Raw genomic sequence first — 17,569 nt, forward strand, 5'->3', positions numbered from 1 at the left:
CACGGTTTCAGGAATGACCAGGTGAAGTGTCTGGCTCAAGCCTGCCAAGTGTCTTCACTCCATCGGAAGTGGGGCACGACTCCTAGGTTTGATTCCCCTGGAATATTCTAGGATTTCAGTCCTCTCTGCCCCCTATTCCAAATAAGACCTTGGGATGCCAACAAAGAAGGGGGCACAGGTGAGGTTCTAAGGCTCTCATCAGGACTGATTTCTGTGTGGATGTCAGCACATGTCAGACACTTGACTGCAACATTCAAGACATTTAAGGCAGTGGGTTCTTTTAATGACTAGTTTTCCAAATCAAGGTGTATGGCATGTGCAGACCCGCCACGTAACTGTTATTTTCTGTAGTCATGCCTTGCAAGGGGCTCTTTCTATTTTAACTGGCATGTGGATTACTGGGTTTGGAACACTCAGAGCATGGGGAGACCTGGTTACCCCTGAATACTTACTTCTCTTCTGAAAGCACGGCAGTCTGCAGACCAAAGTGCTGTTGGGAGGACGTGATTGGCAGCTGGCTTCACTATTTTATGAATGAAAGCAGAAAAGAAATTTTACTTTGACAGCTCCCCGCCCCCCACCGTTTTCCAGTCTTCTTAGTGCCAGTCACTCCCACCAGAACTCCGGCCCGACCCATAGAGGACTAAGGCAATGGTGCCAACATGAAAGGGTTCTTTTAAATTATCATTAAGAGCAATACTTTATAGACTGTCTTATTGTCAAACGAGGAACATGGCACTGCTTAAAAGATCTCACTGGGAAAGGCTGCAAAGGGAGCCCCGGCTCAGGGAGGGGGCCCTTCCTCTCCTTGGCTCTGGGCGATGATGGGTCCCACATCTAGATGCGTTTCCCCAACCCTCGGCTCAGAAATAGGCTGTGCTTCAAAAGAGAAGACCAAGAGATGGACTCGGGCCACATCAGCGTGGTGGTGGGTTGAGGCCACAGGTTCTCAAGAGACAACAGTCGGCTTATCAGAAACTCTGAGCTTGACTGCCGTTTGAAATGAACGCCACACCGGTCAGGTGCGCTGGCCCTTTTGTCTTTGCTCCCTTCTGAACTCCCAAGGCTGGTGCCAGGGAAGGAACGCAGTCCACAGTCTGCAACGGGGTGGGACACCTATGTTTCTGACCCTGTCCAAGTCTGCAGCTTAGCAGTGAGCAGATTCTGAGCGTAGGCACAGTGGCAAAGAACAGTGTAACAGCCGCTGGTCAATTCCATTTGGTGGCAGCACGGTAGCAGCAAAGAAAATTCCCAAACAGCTCCACGGGTATCCAGCTTTTGGAAAGGACAGATTTAAAAATCAATCATCAGATTTTTTTTAAACTATCCAAGGGTTTTAGAGTTTCTTAGAACTGTTCTACCAACAACAACTAAACCAAAAACATACAGAAATATGGCAGTAGTGTGAAAGCGGAAGTGACATGATGCCACTTTTTCCAGGGGAAACTGTGACCTCAAGACAAATTTGTCACCGTCAGAAACAATAAGAGTAATATAAAAGGATCTATCGTTTCCTAAAGCGTTGAGCCACACGATTGCGGATACATTCCAAACTGGGTCAGAAATGAATGCACACACTGACACCATCACAAAATCTCCTCGCAGGGGCCTGACCCTGCGGCATGCCACAGGCAGTCGGAGCAGCACACCCGCTGGGAGACAGGCTCCTATGACTCACCCCCATCCCTTACCACCCACCTCCCTCCCACCTTCCAGGTTTTAGAAAATTGTCATATTTATCTTCTTAGAGAAGCTAAGACAATAAAAGACTAAAAGATGTCTGGAAATACGTTGTATAGAAAAATTAACTCTCAGCTTAAAATAACATTCAAAAAGGCACTTCATCCTGTAGGAAAGAGATTCTGAGTTGGGTCAGCTACTCTGAGCTGGGGTAGAAGGGGACAGGCTGTCTGCTGGAGGGGAGGACAGTTGAAAGGAAGTCTGATAGATATCAAGCTTTTTTTTTTCCCATTTTTTTCCTTTTTGGTATGTTTTAAGAAAAGCAAATCCAGTAAAATGCATGTCCCTTTACGAAATTCGTTAAAAGAGTTCATTTTAAAATAGTTGTTTCTGTTCTTAAAAAATAAACCAGGTAGGTATGGCCACATTCGCCCCGTGGCCTGGAGTATGGCGTGTCCTCACTCTTAACTCCTGGGGAGCTGAGGCCAGGCAGGTCCCGAGGCTGAGGTTCCAGGGTGCACAGGCGGGAGGCGGGCGGAGGCCGGGGCTACCTACTGCAGAGTCTGTGCAGCATGCTGTACACGTCGTCTTCCTGGCTCAGGCCCTCAAAGAAGGGGATGAGGTCCAGTAGCTCCGTGTCTGTCATGTCATCGAACCAGGACTGCACAGGCACCTGGAAGACAGTGCGTGGAAGGGGCAGCAGAACTGTATCCAGGCCCGGGGGCCGCTTCTAGCCTGACTGGGTCCCTGTACTTTAACATTTTCTTTGGTAAGGAGGATGGGTACCTGGAAATCATCATCATCATCATCATCTTGTTCGTTCTCCTGTCCCAACTAAAATCAATCTAGATCTACCTGGTTCAGGAAGGCAAAATTAAGTGTACCCACTTTGCAGGCATTTGCCTGTTTTGTTTTCCTGCCACAGAAAAGGTGGCCAGGGCGCAGAATATATAACTAGCTTAGCACATTGCTAATTCCAGAACGCTCTTGCCATGGCATTAAACCAGCTTCTGGTACCTCAGAGCACCTGGAGCCAGAGGACACCAGCCAACACTGACATCAGGGAGCCCACACAGAGGGCACCAGAGGGCTTCCACTTACGGTCAATGTGCCAGACTGCACGGCAAGGAGAGGTGGACCATTTCCTCCCACGCTTAGCAGAGATCAGGTAAAAGGGGAAGTATAAAATTTCAGGACATTCTGAAGCCATGGGCAAGACAGCATTCTCCCTTAGGTTTAGACAGAGAGGTGGGGAAGGCTGCTAGTGGGTAATAGCCAGGGGTGCAAAGAAGAGATATTAAAAGAAATTTGGGGAAGCCAAAAAAGTTGAAAAGCAGTATTTTTGACCATTTTAAAAATCTAAAGACTGCTCAGAAACATAAAAATTCAGCATGTAATTTAAAAAAGAAACAAGGTAAGGATTAACCAAAAAAATGACTACTCCTGGGGAAGGGGCAGGAATGGGGGAGAGGGCAGAAATGGACACAAGACTTCTCTGAATTTATCTTTGCTGATAGTTTTGATGTTAAACTATGTAAATGTGTTAAATAATTGAAATAAAATTAAATCATTAAGAAAAAAAGCAACAAAAGATGAACCTTAGTGTATATAAGTTTGTGACATAACCACAGAGGATTATTTCAAGTGATTTTGAAACATAGTGCTGTTTGTAGATTTCTCAAAAAAACAAAACCTCTAAATGCACTCAATTGTTGTATTATTAGTAATAATATTAAAACACTGCAATTCTGAAGCTATTAAATGTATACTATAGAATAAATCAAATCTGTAATGATGTTAGTATCTTTAGGAATCAAGAGTTTCAGCATAAGAGAAGGAGACACAAATACAAAAACAAATTAAATAAAAACCGTTACAACTGAATTGGAAAAACCAATGTGAATTTATGATTTTGTTTTCATTCTAAAAATAAAAATAAGTGTATTTTAGCTCTGTCCAATAGAAAGGACTGGAAGCAAAGGACATCCCAGTAACAATGAGAACCCACCCAAACTGTGGTCTCTAGATACCATTTTCATTCTTAGGAATCAGGTTCCATAGAAAAATGGCTGATTCCAGGGCTGGAGCAAGAAATGGACAAGATGAGCTTAGAACATCTTGCTGGACCAGAAAGCAGAAAGCTATCAAAGACTATTGTTATCTGAAGGGGCATCCACTGGCCAAAGTATACAAAAGGATAATAGATGGACTTAAGTTATAACATAAAAAAAATCCATGAGTTCATAATGGTACCTAAAAAAATTCACTGGTTACTTTTGGAGGCTTGCTAGAGCACCAACTCATGACTCTGAAAACTGCAAAATTAATGAAAAAGAACCAAGACTTTACTCTGACTTCCCTATTCAAACATTCAAAATGAATTTTAGGGTAATCAAGGAGTCAATGAGAGCAAGTTCAATTTTAAAAAAAAAGAATTCCAGCCAATAAATGCAGAAAGAATGATAGGATTCAGAAATCACCATTTTGCAATTCCTAATGAAATAGCGGATACAGGTAAGGATCATCAACGACTGCTCACAGTCGTGAGCAGTCGTGAAAGGTCGATTGAAAATTTAAAAATGGATGGATCAGGCTGACAACACCTGCATCCAAAAATCAATTCAAAATCTTTAAAAGTGGGACAACCTGAGGTCGTATGCCTCCTGATGGGATACCACAGTGAGTACACAATACCAAAGCAACGTATGGACCTTGTCTGGATTCTGATTCAAACAATCCAAATGTAAGAAAATATTTCGAGATGATAGGGAAAAGATGAACACAGACTGGATATTAGATAATATTAAGAAACTGTTAGTATTATCAGATGTGATAATGGAATTGGGATTTTTTTTTTTTTTTTTTTTTTGTCCACGCCGCGAGGCTTGTGGGATCTTAGTTTCCGGACCAGGGATTGAACCAGTGCCCCCTGCAATGGAAGCGTGACGTCCTAACCACTGGACTGCCAGGAAAGTCCCAGGAATTGGCATTATACTGAAAAGAACCCTTATCTGTTAGACACATTACAAAATGCATTATGTTGAATTTGATTAACTCATCAAAAGGAGCATATTTAAATATAACACATTTTGAATGTTTGTTCAAATAATGATTATACAGTAATGGAATCTAGTTTGAACTCAGTTTTTGGTTATAAGTGGAGCAACAGAGTTCTGGCCTCAAGGAAAGGACCCTGTTTGGGCTTTTGTTGAGTCTGAGAAACGTGGGCTTGGGAGAAACATCCTCTCCAGGGCCTGAGCTGAGGCCTGGCATGGTGGCCACAAGGGAGGGGTGAGCAATCACCAGTGGGGTTGGTCTCTCTTCCCCTGGAAATGAAGGGCGGACAGCAGGAGGGCGTCTCTCCTGCTCTGAGTCATGCTGCACCCAGAGAGTCGGCACTGGGAGCTGCCACACTCCACGGTTTTTGTTTTGTTTTGTTTTGTTTTTGCGGTACGCGGGCCTCTCACTGTTGTGGCCTCTCCCATTGCGGAGCACAGGCTTAGGACGCGCAGGCTCAGCGGCCATGGCTCACGGGCCCAGCCACTCCGCGGCATGCGGGATCTTCCCAGACCGGGGCACGAACCCGTGTCCCCTGCATCGGCAGGCGGACTCTCAACAACTGCGCCACCAGGGAAGCCCTCCATGGAGTTTTATGTAGGAAATGTTCCCGTTGTCTACTTTTTAGACATCATTATGAGGTCGTAAAGCCTGGCAGTCTTATCTGAAGACCTCATTGAAGTGCTATTCATTCTTAATACTTCTGTTAAAGAGGTCACCCAGGCCTTCTAAGTCTACAGGGGTCATGAAGTCCTGGGCAACAGCCAGCTCCAGGAAGCTAATGACAGAACCTTCCCGGTCACAATCCTAAAGATGCTAAGGAGATACAGGCTCATTGAGCCCGCAAGCTCTGCTCTAAGTGCTTTTCACGTACTGCCACCCAATCCTCCAACAATCCTATGAGATCAGCATGCCTATACTCCCCATTTGACAGAGAGGACAACTGAAGCTCAATGGGCATAAATAACTTGGCCAATGTCATGTAATTGCTAAGTGGCAGAGTTGGGATTTCACCAAGGAAAAGGCCAAGAAACCCCGCACAGGGGCTTGAAGGTACAAAAGTGGTTCTGCCTGACACGAGAGCTCAGATGGAGCTCTGTGTCCTTTTGCTTTGGGGCTACTTACTGCATTCTCAGGATGGAAGATGTACGAGGCAGGAGAATTGTCCACGATGATCACTTTGCTCAGCTCCCGCCCAAGGCGACTCAGGTCTTTCACATAGTTCCCTCGATGGAAAACACATGATTCTCGGAAGAGCCGGGCCCGGAACACACCCCAGCGGTCCAGCAGGTCAGCCACAGGGTCTGCGTACTGGAAAGCAGGTGTTACAATGAAGCCTGGGCGCCTGGAAGAGCCCAGAAGCCCTGACCTCCTGCAGCAAGATCCGTACTACTTTTCTAAAAAGGGATTTAAATAACTGGATGTGTTTCAAGATCCTGGTTATTTCCCTGACACCCTGGATTCTTCCATCTCTCTCACTTCTCATATCCAATCCATCAGAAATTCTTGTCAGTTCCAGCTCCAAAAATATCTTGAATCCACCTGGATCTCTCTGTATTGTCACTGCCTCGTCTGGGCCTCTGTAGTCTCTGGCCTGTGGTGGCTGCGTGAGCCTCTAGAATAGCTTCCCTCTTCCCCTTGGGCCTCCTTTCCACCCCTTCACCCCACAGCTGTCAGAGCGGCCGCTGGAAGACATCTGTCACACCACATCACTCCCTGCACTGTCTTCCCGTCGCATTTGGAACGAGGCCCCCTGATCCCTGCCGGATCCTGTACGGCTGCAGCCACTTCTCAGCTCCATCTCAAGTCACTTGAGCCACACTGGCTTTGCACATGGTCAGGACCTTTGCACCAGTGTCCCCTCTGCATGGAACACTCTCTCCCCGCTCTCTGCACGAACTTCTCCTTCTGTCTCCTCATTTTTCAGATCTTGGCTTCCCTTATCACCTACCGAGCCCTTCCTCTCTGCCTACTCTCTGGCCTCACAGCCATTGCCCCCACAGAGCTCACCACCTGGGACCACCTGATGTTCCTGTCACCTGTCAGGGACCAGGCCTTGCCTGTCATGTTCCCCATGACATCCCTAGCACTTGTGGGTGCCTACCTCATAGTAGGGCTCAGTAAATACTAGTTCCGTCAGTGAACGAAAGAGCGGACTTGGTATCTGTCTTGTGTGCACGGGGCCACACTGCCCCCTAGAGGTGCTCTGGGCAGCTGGGCCAGCCCAGCCCCCGACTGTCACTGGATGGTGCCCAGACAGCACTTCCATTTACTTGGAGCCCAGGAGTTTTAAGGGAGGGAGTTCGAGCCCCGCTCACAGTTGGGGTTCATCCAGCTTGGCCCTAGTCCATGGCCTGGGGGAATTTCCCCAAAGCAGGCTGAACTGGATAAAGAAATAGAGGGGTTATCCCTGAGGGAAAATCTTCATCCAGACTGAGTGGCCTGGGCTGAAGGCAAAAGAGTGGCAGCTCCCAGCCCGATGTTAGGTCAGGCCTCAGCACCAAGACCCAAGTGAGGGGCACAGCCAGTTTCTCTAGGGGCCCAGAGGCTCTGCCAGGGAGGTAGGAAGCACCCGAGGCTGGTGGTCTTGGGAAGGCCAGTGGCAGAACGCACAGCAGCCCAAGTGCAGAGCCAAGGCAGGCACGGCTGCAGGATGCAGGGCTACGAGCAGCATCCTGGTTCCATGGGCGAGTCCTCCTCTCTCCAGAGACATCCTGATGGAGCAGAGTCCAGGAGGAGGCTGGATTTCCTGCCAACCAAGTGGGGTGAGCTCAGGGCTCTGCAGTTTTCTGCTGGTGAGGGTAGCCAAGTACCATGTGGGTTGTTTTTAAGGGGCTGACTCTAGGAATTTCTTCATAATCATTAACGGTGGCGGTGGCATACATCTTTCAAGGGAATGTCTGACTCTGGGGCTCCAGGCCTTGGAGATGAAGGTGGGGAATATAAGCTTCATGTGGGCAGGGACTGTCTCTTGTTCTCTGTGGTATGCCTAGTGCCTAGTACAGTGGCTGACACACACAGTACATGCTTGCTGGGTGAGTGAATGAAGGAAGGACACTAAGATGGGGAAGCAGACACCGAAGGGCTCTGACAGTCAGCAGAGGGTTGCTTAGGTCCCCGGGCGGCAGGCCAGGAGGTCCTCTGCACCAACAGTGCTGGGTGGGGCTGAGCCCAGAGCCAAGCACTGGGGAGCGGCCACCTGTCAGCAGAGCTTGTGCACCAGGGAGGAGAGAAGCTGGACGGCTAGACTTGAGGGCTGATTCGGCAGAGCCAGCCTTGGGGCAGCAGCAAGAGAAGGGCTGGAGAGACAGATGGAGGGGCAGGTGGGAGCCGTCCAGGGAGAGCGACTGAACAAGGATGTTTAAGCAAGTGCTGGGGATGATGCCAAGAAAGAGTGCTTTCAATTTCGCCAAAGAAAAAACAGCTCTCAATCCACCAGCATTGTGCAATCTTCCTGTTTGTTATTTCTTTGGTTATCACTTCAGGCTCCTCGGCAGCCCAGAGCACTGTCAGAAAAGCCCTCGGCACCGCAGCACGATTAGCCTTGGTACCCACCAGGGAAGATTATGCTTTCCCTGAGGCCACGTTCCCTTTACAGTATGCAGAGGTCAGCCCGGGGCTTTGGATCCCCTCACTGCCGGCCTGGTGATGAGCTTGGCAGAATGTGAGCAAGTGGGGTTCTCTCTCCCCTCGGCCATGACAGAGAGATGGCCCACACCAGCAATGCCCAACCTGGCAAAGCAGCGTGTGTGGGAACTCAGGGTCAGAGTCCTCGACATGCAGAGAAGGGAGCCGCGCAGAGACAGAACATGGGGGAGGAAACTGCCTGTGGGTCCTTGGAGCAGGTCTGCAGACAGGCAGACAGCTAGCTAACTTGGGCCCCACAGAGCTCATCTTTGGGGCCGTTCAGGGTCCCTGAGGTGCCCATGGAGACACCGGCAGTGCCATCAACAAATGGATGGCGTTGGCCCATCGGGGTCAGGGCTTGAGACATGGTCATGGCAAGGATCTCTTCCTAGGAGCAGGGCCTGCCCTGTCTGCCCTCCACACCACGCACGTACCTCCGCTCCCCTGTGAAGGGACAGACTAAACCACACTGGGGGCCCTGTGAGCCTGCCAGTTCCCTCCAACAGTAGGAGAGGGCCAAGAAACCACTCTCCTTGGTCAGCGCCAGTGTAGATGCTGGGTCAGAGATTCATACCAAACCACAGGACCAGAACATGTGTGAATTATTTTATCATCATGAATAATTATGATAATAAAGAACGAACACCAGTAGCGGTTACCATGTGACGGCGCCCCGCACAGCACATGGGACCCGGCAGGTGCTCCACGGACACTTGCTGAGTAGGAGTGGGGCCCTGTGCTAAGCTCTTTATGGGCATTATCTCATTTGACCCACCCCATGAGGTAGATGGAATCATCCCCATCTTACAGAAGAAACTGAGGCGAGAGAAGTGAAGCAACTGGCCTGAGGTCCCAGGGCTCATGAGGGCAGTCACAACTCTCATTTGGCCCCAGCAGGTGGATGAATCTTTGACCCTTATCTCTCCCTGAAACCCGTGTGAGCTAACCCAAGGGCAAAGAGGCCTGAGCCTGTAGCCAGTCAACAGATGAGATACGTACGCCCTTTCTTGGTTACACTGGACACATGTGTGGTTCCCTGGTCTGTGGATAAGTAGCTTCAGCGGCCGCAGGGAGCAACTTCATGGAGCATTTGTTCCCAGTGCTGTCGCTATGGTAACCCAGAAGCCTCTCAGGCTGGTGCTGTGCACATGGCCTGCATCCACCCCACCTGGGGTGGGAACCTGTCACCATGGAGACAGCTTCCCCCACCTTAACAAAGGGCTGCTTGACAGGGGGCAGGGGTGGAGGGGCTGGGCACTCAGGGCTGGGGGCAGGACCCACCTTGGCCAAGCTGGCAGTAAAGAGCACACACTCAAACAGCTGCCCCATCCTCTGGAGGAACTCGTCCACATGTGGCCGCTTCAGCACATACACCTGCAACGGCAGGGACAGCACGCCGGTCAGTCACAGCAGCCGCTGGGAAAGGCCTGGGGCCCGGACACCCTGCATAGGAAGAATTCCTAACCAGGTTCCTGCCTCCTGCCCCTTGGTTTAATGTGGTGCGTATGAAGGGCTGTGCAGTCAGATACGGCGCTTCAGGCCAGACACACCTCAGATTGGGCTCCAGGTCTGAGTTCGGAGCAGACGCCCCTCCCAAGGGGGAAAGGGAAGCTGACCATGGTATTGAAGGTCCCGGGGATTTTCAGAAGCAGTGAGTGGAAGGGTTGTGCTGCATTTGTGTGACACAATTCCTTCATTTCACGTGCGTTTCGCGGCACATGCTCTCAGTCAGGCCCTTTGTGGACACAGGCTGTGGTCTGGGGTAGTCCTTTCGGGAGGTCAGGGCCTGGACCCCTGCCCGGCAGGCCTGGGATTGCTCCAGCTGCTACCTACTCTGATTGGAACCCCTCCCTTGCTGAGAAGGCCTGGGGTGGAGGCGCAGGCCCAGCAAAGCTGAAGGAAGGGCCTTCCTTGTCGGCTTGGGAAACCATCTACCTGACTCCACAAAGGTAACTCTGCTTGGGTCTGCTCCAGAAACAGATGCTTCAGGGGACTTGAAGCCAGCCTACCCCAGGCCCCAGAAACCAGCCATCAGGAGGAGCCGCCAGGTAGAGGGGGGCAAAGAGCAGCCTTTCCTAGAGTGGCTGGGCTCTGCTCCTGACTGGGGAACCTGAACAAATGTGAGGAAACATGGGAGCAGGGAGAGAAGGCAGAGCTGGCAAGAGGAGATAGAGGAGGTGGGAGGAGGGAAGAACTAATTAAAACTTGAATAAATTCCATCTGAAATTAGCCATTTCCCTAAAATAATTCAAACTTGTTAAAATTCAATTCAATTCATATTCGCTCAGTCCCAGCTCTGGGCTCAGCTTGAAGCAGTTACAAAGGTGAGTGAGACACAGGCCTTGCCCTTGAAGAGCTCACAGTCTAGAGCAGACATACAGAAAAATATATCAAAATAAACATGTGTAATGAAAGCTGTAGTAGAGGGATAAATTGAGGATGATTAACTCCCCTCTCAAGGGGAGGGAATCACAAAAGGGAACATATGGCCTGGACCTTGAAGGATGAATAGGAGTTCACCAGGCTGATAAGGATGAGAAGTGAGCTTCCAGACAGAGGAAACAGTATGAGCCTGAGACCTGGCCTGAAAACACTTGGGGTGTTAGAGAATGGCCAGAGCCCTGCATGACCAGCCCTTCAGAGGCAGCAATAAAAGAGGGGGAAATGGGGGTAGAAAAGGCTGAAGATGAAATGTGAAAAGCAGGCCAGGGTGAGTAATGCATGGGGCCATAAACGAAGCAGGCTGGATACCTAACAGGACAAGTAACAGAGGGGAACGGGGTTCTGCCCCACACGGAGGATGTGCTGCTGGTAAAGGAGTTTACACAGAGCCAGGACTTGGTGGGAAACATGGCTGACTGAAAGGGTGTGTGGAGTGAGGGGCCAGAGGAGCAGGGTGGCCTGGGTGTGGGTTGAGGGCTGGACCTGTGGCTGTAGTAGCTCCAGGCCCCACTTTTGCCCACGAGGCTGCTTGGTGCCAGGAACGAATCCGGCCTGCGGTCCTCAGTCTCCCTGGGGATATTGCTTGGAAAGGAAGCTTTGCTACACGCGAAGGGCAGGAGACTGGTTTGGGAACTCTGGTGTTGGTGCCTCTGGCAGAGAGGAGGGTTCTGGGCCCGGAGGCCAGCGTCCAGGCCCGCGTCCGCGTGCAAGTAACCAAGAATAGGCCCCTTGGGACCTGCACAGCCTATCCTGGATTACTTGAACGAGGCCACGGCCTTCGCCAGGGCCTTGGTCCTCCTCTGGGCGCCTGTGGCTTCATTCCCTCAGGAGAGAGAGTTTCTGACCCCAGCTCTGGGGTATCTACCACCAAGTGAATCACAGCACAGTCTGGAGGGCTGGGGCAGCTGGGTGGCTCCTTAGAGAATGGGCCGGCCATAGCAGGTCAGGTCCTGAGGGCCACGCTCACGGTCACGAGGAACAAAGGATTAATTTCTCTCCTAATTCCTGCCATGCCAGTGGGCAGCCTCTCCTTTGTCTCACTATCTTGTAACAGGAGCCAAGATAATAAATGCAGAAGCCTTAACTGCTTCTCAGATGCTAAGTTAATTCTGTTGACGCTTCTGCAAATGTTAAATGCCCAAGTGCCTGCTCCCTGATGGCTTTTAAAAGTGTGAAGTGTGGAGACACCAGGGACAGGGCTGCCTTTCCCGGGGACTGGACGGATTCCTGGCGGGACCTCCTGGCAGGGGAGGAGAGGGACTCGAGTATCACCCAAAGAGCCCTGGGTTAGGAACAGGAGACTGGAGCTCTCATTTTAATTCTTCCTACTGTATGACCTTGAACCAATCCTCTCCCTGGCTGAGCCTCAGTTTCCCCATGTGTGCTACGAGGTGGCTGGATCAGCCGACTCCCCCAGCTCTGACACCCTGCACTCAAGGGCCAAAGAGACTACCGACATCATTACGGAAAGACATCCTGTTACGGCTCAAGCACCAAGGGAGAGTTTTCCTCCTGGGATATAAACACACCAGGCCAGAGACCCTCCCTTTAGATCTTGGGGTTGACAAGGAAGATGACTGGATCATCCCTGCGGAAAACCTACAATGTCTTCCTACAATGTTTCCAATATTTCATAAATGAAACTATTTCCAGAGGAGCTTCGTGAAGAAAAAAGGAAAATAAGGGAAAAAAAAAAATCAGAACAAAGATGTATGCCAGCTGACTAGGGCATCTTTAGTCAAAGCTGCCTGCTGATCCAAAAAACGCACACCCTTCCTCCTTTCCTTTTTGGGTTGGATTTTGCTAAATATTCACTGGAGAACACGATGCGGGAGTGACAAGGTAAGTCTGGACTGGCTGGCCTTGGAAACGGACAACTTTTCCCGAGAATCTACCATAAGCGGGTGACTTGTGACATTCTCCTGTTGTCTGCCAGGAGAGTAGTTGAAGCAATTACACAGGGAAGTTAATTAGACCATCAAGCTAGGCCAGTGGGGGATACGGAAACGTCTAAAAGTCTGCATCAAATCAAAGAACTATTTGAACTTGCAACCACATCTAATATTTACAAATAGATTAGAGTTTCCCTTATAAACTAAGTATAAAATTCATCTGAGTGAAAAAAAAAGCAGAACATCATTGCATTTTTAATAAAATCTACTTCCTTTTGATTTAGGAATAAAAAGACTATGAAGTGGGAATTTAGAAATACAGTTCACAAGAAACATAATTACTAAAAAATGCTAACTGAAACTCAGATTTAGCTTTGATTTCTTACCTGATGTATAGTTCCATCGATTTCAACGGGAACAATAAAATCAGCATTACTAATAGGCTAGAGAAAAAAGAAACTATAATTAGTATGTCTGAAAGAACAAAATAAAATTGGAAACTTTAGCACCAAAAAAGCTTGCCTGGACCAATGTTTTTATTGTTGGAAAAAACAATTCAGGAGGATGTTGAAGCATGCCATGGCTCCTCAAAATAAGCACAAGAAGAAAAGCACATTATTTTCTGTTCTGAACATTGTTACATTTTCAGCATCTTGGTGCAACTTTTTTATCACCTCCCTGGCCCCAACCGCAAAGAGTGGCGCACCTGGCTGGGGAACAGGGCTTGTCAAACTTCCCTGCTCTTGCCTAGAGCCCTCCCAGCATGGCAGGAACCACTGCTGGCCACCAGGGGGAGGAGGTGAGAGCCTGACGATCCCCGAGGACAGTGCTACTCAGGGGAAAAGAATTTGTCTTGGACCCACAAGTGCAGACTGCCCTGTGAGGGGCTGCTTGACAGATGTTCAACACATGGACCCCAAGTGGGGCCATCGGATATGTGGGGTGAAGTCAGAGGCCACAGCCATGACCTTGGGCGGGCTCTTTCCCCTCTGGACCTCGGATTCTCCTGTCTTCCACAACTAGAGCAAGGGATCTGATGAGTGCCCCTACCTCCATCCAGCATGCATCAGTGATTTCAGGCCTTGCCTGGCACCATCTCCTACTGTGGGAGGTGGGGAGAGCCAGCCCACTCCAGACTGTTCTGCTCTATGTAACACAATACGTAGCACACTCACAAACCTCTGCATATTTAAAGTAACTCTGACACTTAATAACACTTAAAATTCAAATAGGATGCTTCGGCAGTCACTATGTTCTCAATGATAGACTCACATACAGCTCTAAATGGAATTCCACAAATCAGGTAGAAATGAACAGGCCCAAGAGAATCATGAGACCACAAACCCTAGGGACACGTAGGAGAGAAACAGAGGGAGGGAGAACATGTGTGTGGTGGCCACAGGGCACTCTGGTCACAGTCTGAACTGGGGTCTCTGCCTTTAAGCCCATTACTGTACACACACATTGTTCTTTGATATGTAAACTGAAAAAAAGGTGGAAAATACTAGATCACAGACCCATTACTAAGCACTCAGCAGAGCACCTGAGGCTTAAGATAACAGTGTCTTCACTGCTTCGGTTGGAAGGCCAAGGATGAGTTCGGTATTTTATCATTTCACAACGAAAATAGAGAATCAGGCTAGAAAACAAGAGACTGAAGGAAGAAATTCTCACAAGGCATTAGACTGTGAAATCATATTCCACAGAGTATAGAACAAGAGAAAACCATTGCCCAGCTCAGAGCAAGCACTGCCCTCCATCTTTTCTTGCACGAGACCGGGCCAAAGCCAGGGCTGTAAACCTGGGTCCTGGCCCTGCGTGCTGTACAGATGCGCAGTTTCAAGGAGAGAGGTTCACAGCTTTCGGATTCTCAAAGGGCTCTGAAATGCCTAGAACCTTAAAAACCATATGATAAAGAATATTCCGCTCGCAAATGTAGGCAGGCCAGGAAGGGAAGAAACAAAGAGATGGTGTTCACATCAGCCTGTCGCATCAACGCCCTCTGAGTAGGCCCTGGAGATACCAGGGGCTGCCAAGGCCTCGCCTTTGGAGGCAGGAACCCTCAGTAACGTTGGGCAGTCTGGCCAGCGATGCCCACACTCCCAGAGCTGCTTGGAATGAAGCTGGTCTATGCTGTAGTGGCAACTGACCCCTGTCCTAAAGGGCTTTCTTCCTCAGGGACTTGAAAAAGTCTTGAGCATCCTGCCCATGGGGGAGAAAAGGCTTCCAATGCCATTCAGTGTTGAGTTGGGATATAAGGTCACTGCAGCCCTGGGACCAATCCTGGAAGGGCCCTTGTGGGGCTGAGGAATGAGTGGTACCTACGTGCCCCAGCTGCCAGCCGGGCCATTTCTCACTGCCAGGGGTAAGTGTGGCCCCGCCTCCACTCTCCAAAGGACTCTAGGACGACTGCCTGGCCTTGTCCTGTCAAGGAGGATTCTGTTTAGTGAGAAGCAGGCACAAGGAGGGATGTTTCTGGCAGAAAGGTCTTCAGGAAAATTTGATGGCTCTCCCACTTCCCATAGAGCCATCAAGGAGTGACTGGCTGGTGTCAGACACACACTCCATCTCAGGTGGTGCTTTCACGTCTCTCAGCAAAGTAAACGGGGTCATGGGCTGGGGGTAAAAAGAAGAATGTGGTCTAACTGGCCAGCAATAGTAGAGCAGCTCCATCACCAGAAACACCCAAGGAAAACAGGACAAGGACCCTACACACCTGCTTCTTTTCCCCAACACACCAGTCCCCTATTTCCAAACTTTTTTTTATCATTTGCTTCTTTTAAACAATTTCAAAAAATGGAAAAACGATTAATTAACTCATTTCCCAAGAGTGTAGCCATAGCTGTCCCTGCATAGAGGCCCTTGGGTGATTTGTAATCTTGGCTGTTTTTCTGGCGGGGAGATGAAGATGGAGAGCAAGGTGAGCTCACTGTGGCCCCGCAGCCATCAGGAGGGAGGTCAGGCAGGTGGATACACATTAAGCCATGAAGCTTAGGAAAAACTCCAGCAACCTCTTGTCATGAAAACGGTCAAGGTAAATGGCTGAATGTGTTCAGATGCCGTTAACTCTGGAAGTCTTCTTCAGAGTTGGGCATCTTCCAAAACTTGGTCTGGGAAAATTTCCAGGATAGTCGGTTGCTTGATGGTTTTCAACAGTGCCTCCCCTGCCCCTTCCAATACAACTTGCAGCACGTACAGAGCTCCGGTTACCTTGACAAACACATAGCAGTGTCCTGGGGCACTGATTGCCTTGTGCCACCTGAAAAGGATTTCTGCAGGGGGCAGAGTGTTGGAAAACTCAAATTGCATACGTAAGAATGAAGTCTCGGGGATATTGGCAGCCCCAAACTAATCATGTTAATATTCAGCTACTTGAGTTAATGTTCACCTGAGTTAATAAGCAACTGTTATTGGGATTTCGTAAACAGTGAGGTCATACGCCAACAACCACAAGCTTTCATCCTTTTAATTTTCCCTTTTCCAATACAACTGTGACCAAATCACAAAGATCACTGATTGTTTTTTATGTTGATTTACCTTAAATGAACTGTGCACCAATGTTTCATCTAAATCAATGACCACACATTTCTTTCCATAGTCAAGCACCGTCACCTCTGGAAGGAGATATTTAGCTGGTGGCTAAAGGGGGGAAAAAATCAATATTATTACCTTTATGTAAAAGACAAACCAAATCCCTTATAATTGTATTACACTATGTCAGTGAGGTCAGAAATGAAACCAAACATTTAAATGCCTGGTCAAGCACATCATGGAATTTTATTAAAAACAATAGGAATAAGCAGTTTGCAATTGAAGTTTTACCAAGCAAATACTGTGCCACTTGCCTGAACGGCTATTATGAGGGCCTGGGCTTTGGAACCAGACAAACTTGGGTTTGAATACCAGCTCTGTCTGTTCTTTGGCTGTGAGTTGGGATGATAATACCTACCACGAAAGGCTGTTATCAGCTGTAATTGCAGTAAAACACCCAGCATTCTGCCTGGCACATATGTGGTGGCTATTGTGATTATTAAAATGGACAACATGGGCTTCCCTGGTGGCGCAGTGGTTGAGAGTCCGCCTGCCGATGCAGGGGACACGGGTTCGTGCCCCGGTCTGGGAGGATCCCACGTGCCGCCGAGCGGCTGGGCCCGTGAGCCATGGCCGCTGAGCCTGCGTGTCCGGAGCCTGTGCTCCGCGACGGGAGAGGCCACAACAGTGAGAGGCCCGCATACCGCAAAAAAAAAAAAAAGGACAACATGAAAATGAATGTTAAATTATAATCGCTACTCTAAGCATGCAACCTATGTTCCGGGGTCATATTTCATCTGAAATTCACTGTGGTATATAAGCATATTTTAGAGCTTTATTGGACCATAGTATTTTTTTTTAAAAGTGACTGAAGCTTTCAAAAAACTTTAAGAGAAACTATAGAACTACCAGCAAAATGCAATCCAAAGTGACCTCCAGTAATAGGAAACAGAAATAAAACTGGTCCACGTACAGTGCCCTGCGTTGTACGTGCCCCATTGTGGTGTAATATCGAGCAAAGGTGGCACTTTTATCCCTTGGAGTCCCTGTCCCTGGAAGTTATACTTTAATCCACATGTTGCGTGTTAACCAGAAAATCCATTTATAGGTCTTTGTAGTGGCTGACTTTCATGTTATAATAAAGAAGTCATAAAGAGTTAATAAAATCCTAGATATCGTCAGGCAACCTCATTCTTGATTTAGAGTATTTATTTCTTGGGCCTTGCCTCATTCTAGAAATGATTTGAAGTATTTCAGTTTACTTTGTGGCATATTCAGTATCCAATGTTAACTAGCTAATTTTCTGTCCTGGAGGAAGGTCAAGCTCTGTTCTATATTTA

The 17,569-nt window shown here is 48.7% G+C and overlaps 1 protein-coding gene across 1 annotated transcript in view; it reads right to left on the reverse strand.

Annotated features, from left to right (window-relative positions):
- CTDSPL (CTD small phosphatase like) overlaps positions 1 to 17,569 on the reverse strand; it is a 126,088-nt gene that overhangs the window by 1,354 nt on the left and 107,165 nt on the right. The window contains 5 exon segments of the mRNA XM_060162371.1: positions 453 to 2,353; positions 5,863 to 6,048; positions 9,646 to 9,738; positions 13,085 to 13,141; positions 16,236 to 16,337. Of these exon segments, the coding sequence (XP_060018354.1) occupies positions 2,228 to 2,353; positions 5,863 to 6,048; positions 9,646 to 9,738; positions 13,085 to 13,141; positions 16,236 to 16,337 (564 nt within the window). The 3' untranslated portion in view covers positions 453 to 2,227.

This window comes from Lagenorhynchus albirostris, chromosome 10, assembly GCF_949774975.1.
Source record: "Lagenorhynchus albirostris chromosome 10, mLagAlb1.1, whole genome shotgun sequence".
Lineage (NCBI taxonomy): Eukaryota > Metazoa > Chordata > Mammalia > Artiodactyla > Delphinidae > Lagenorhynchus > Lagenorhynchus albirostris.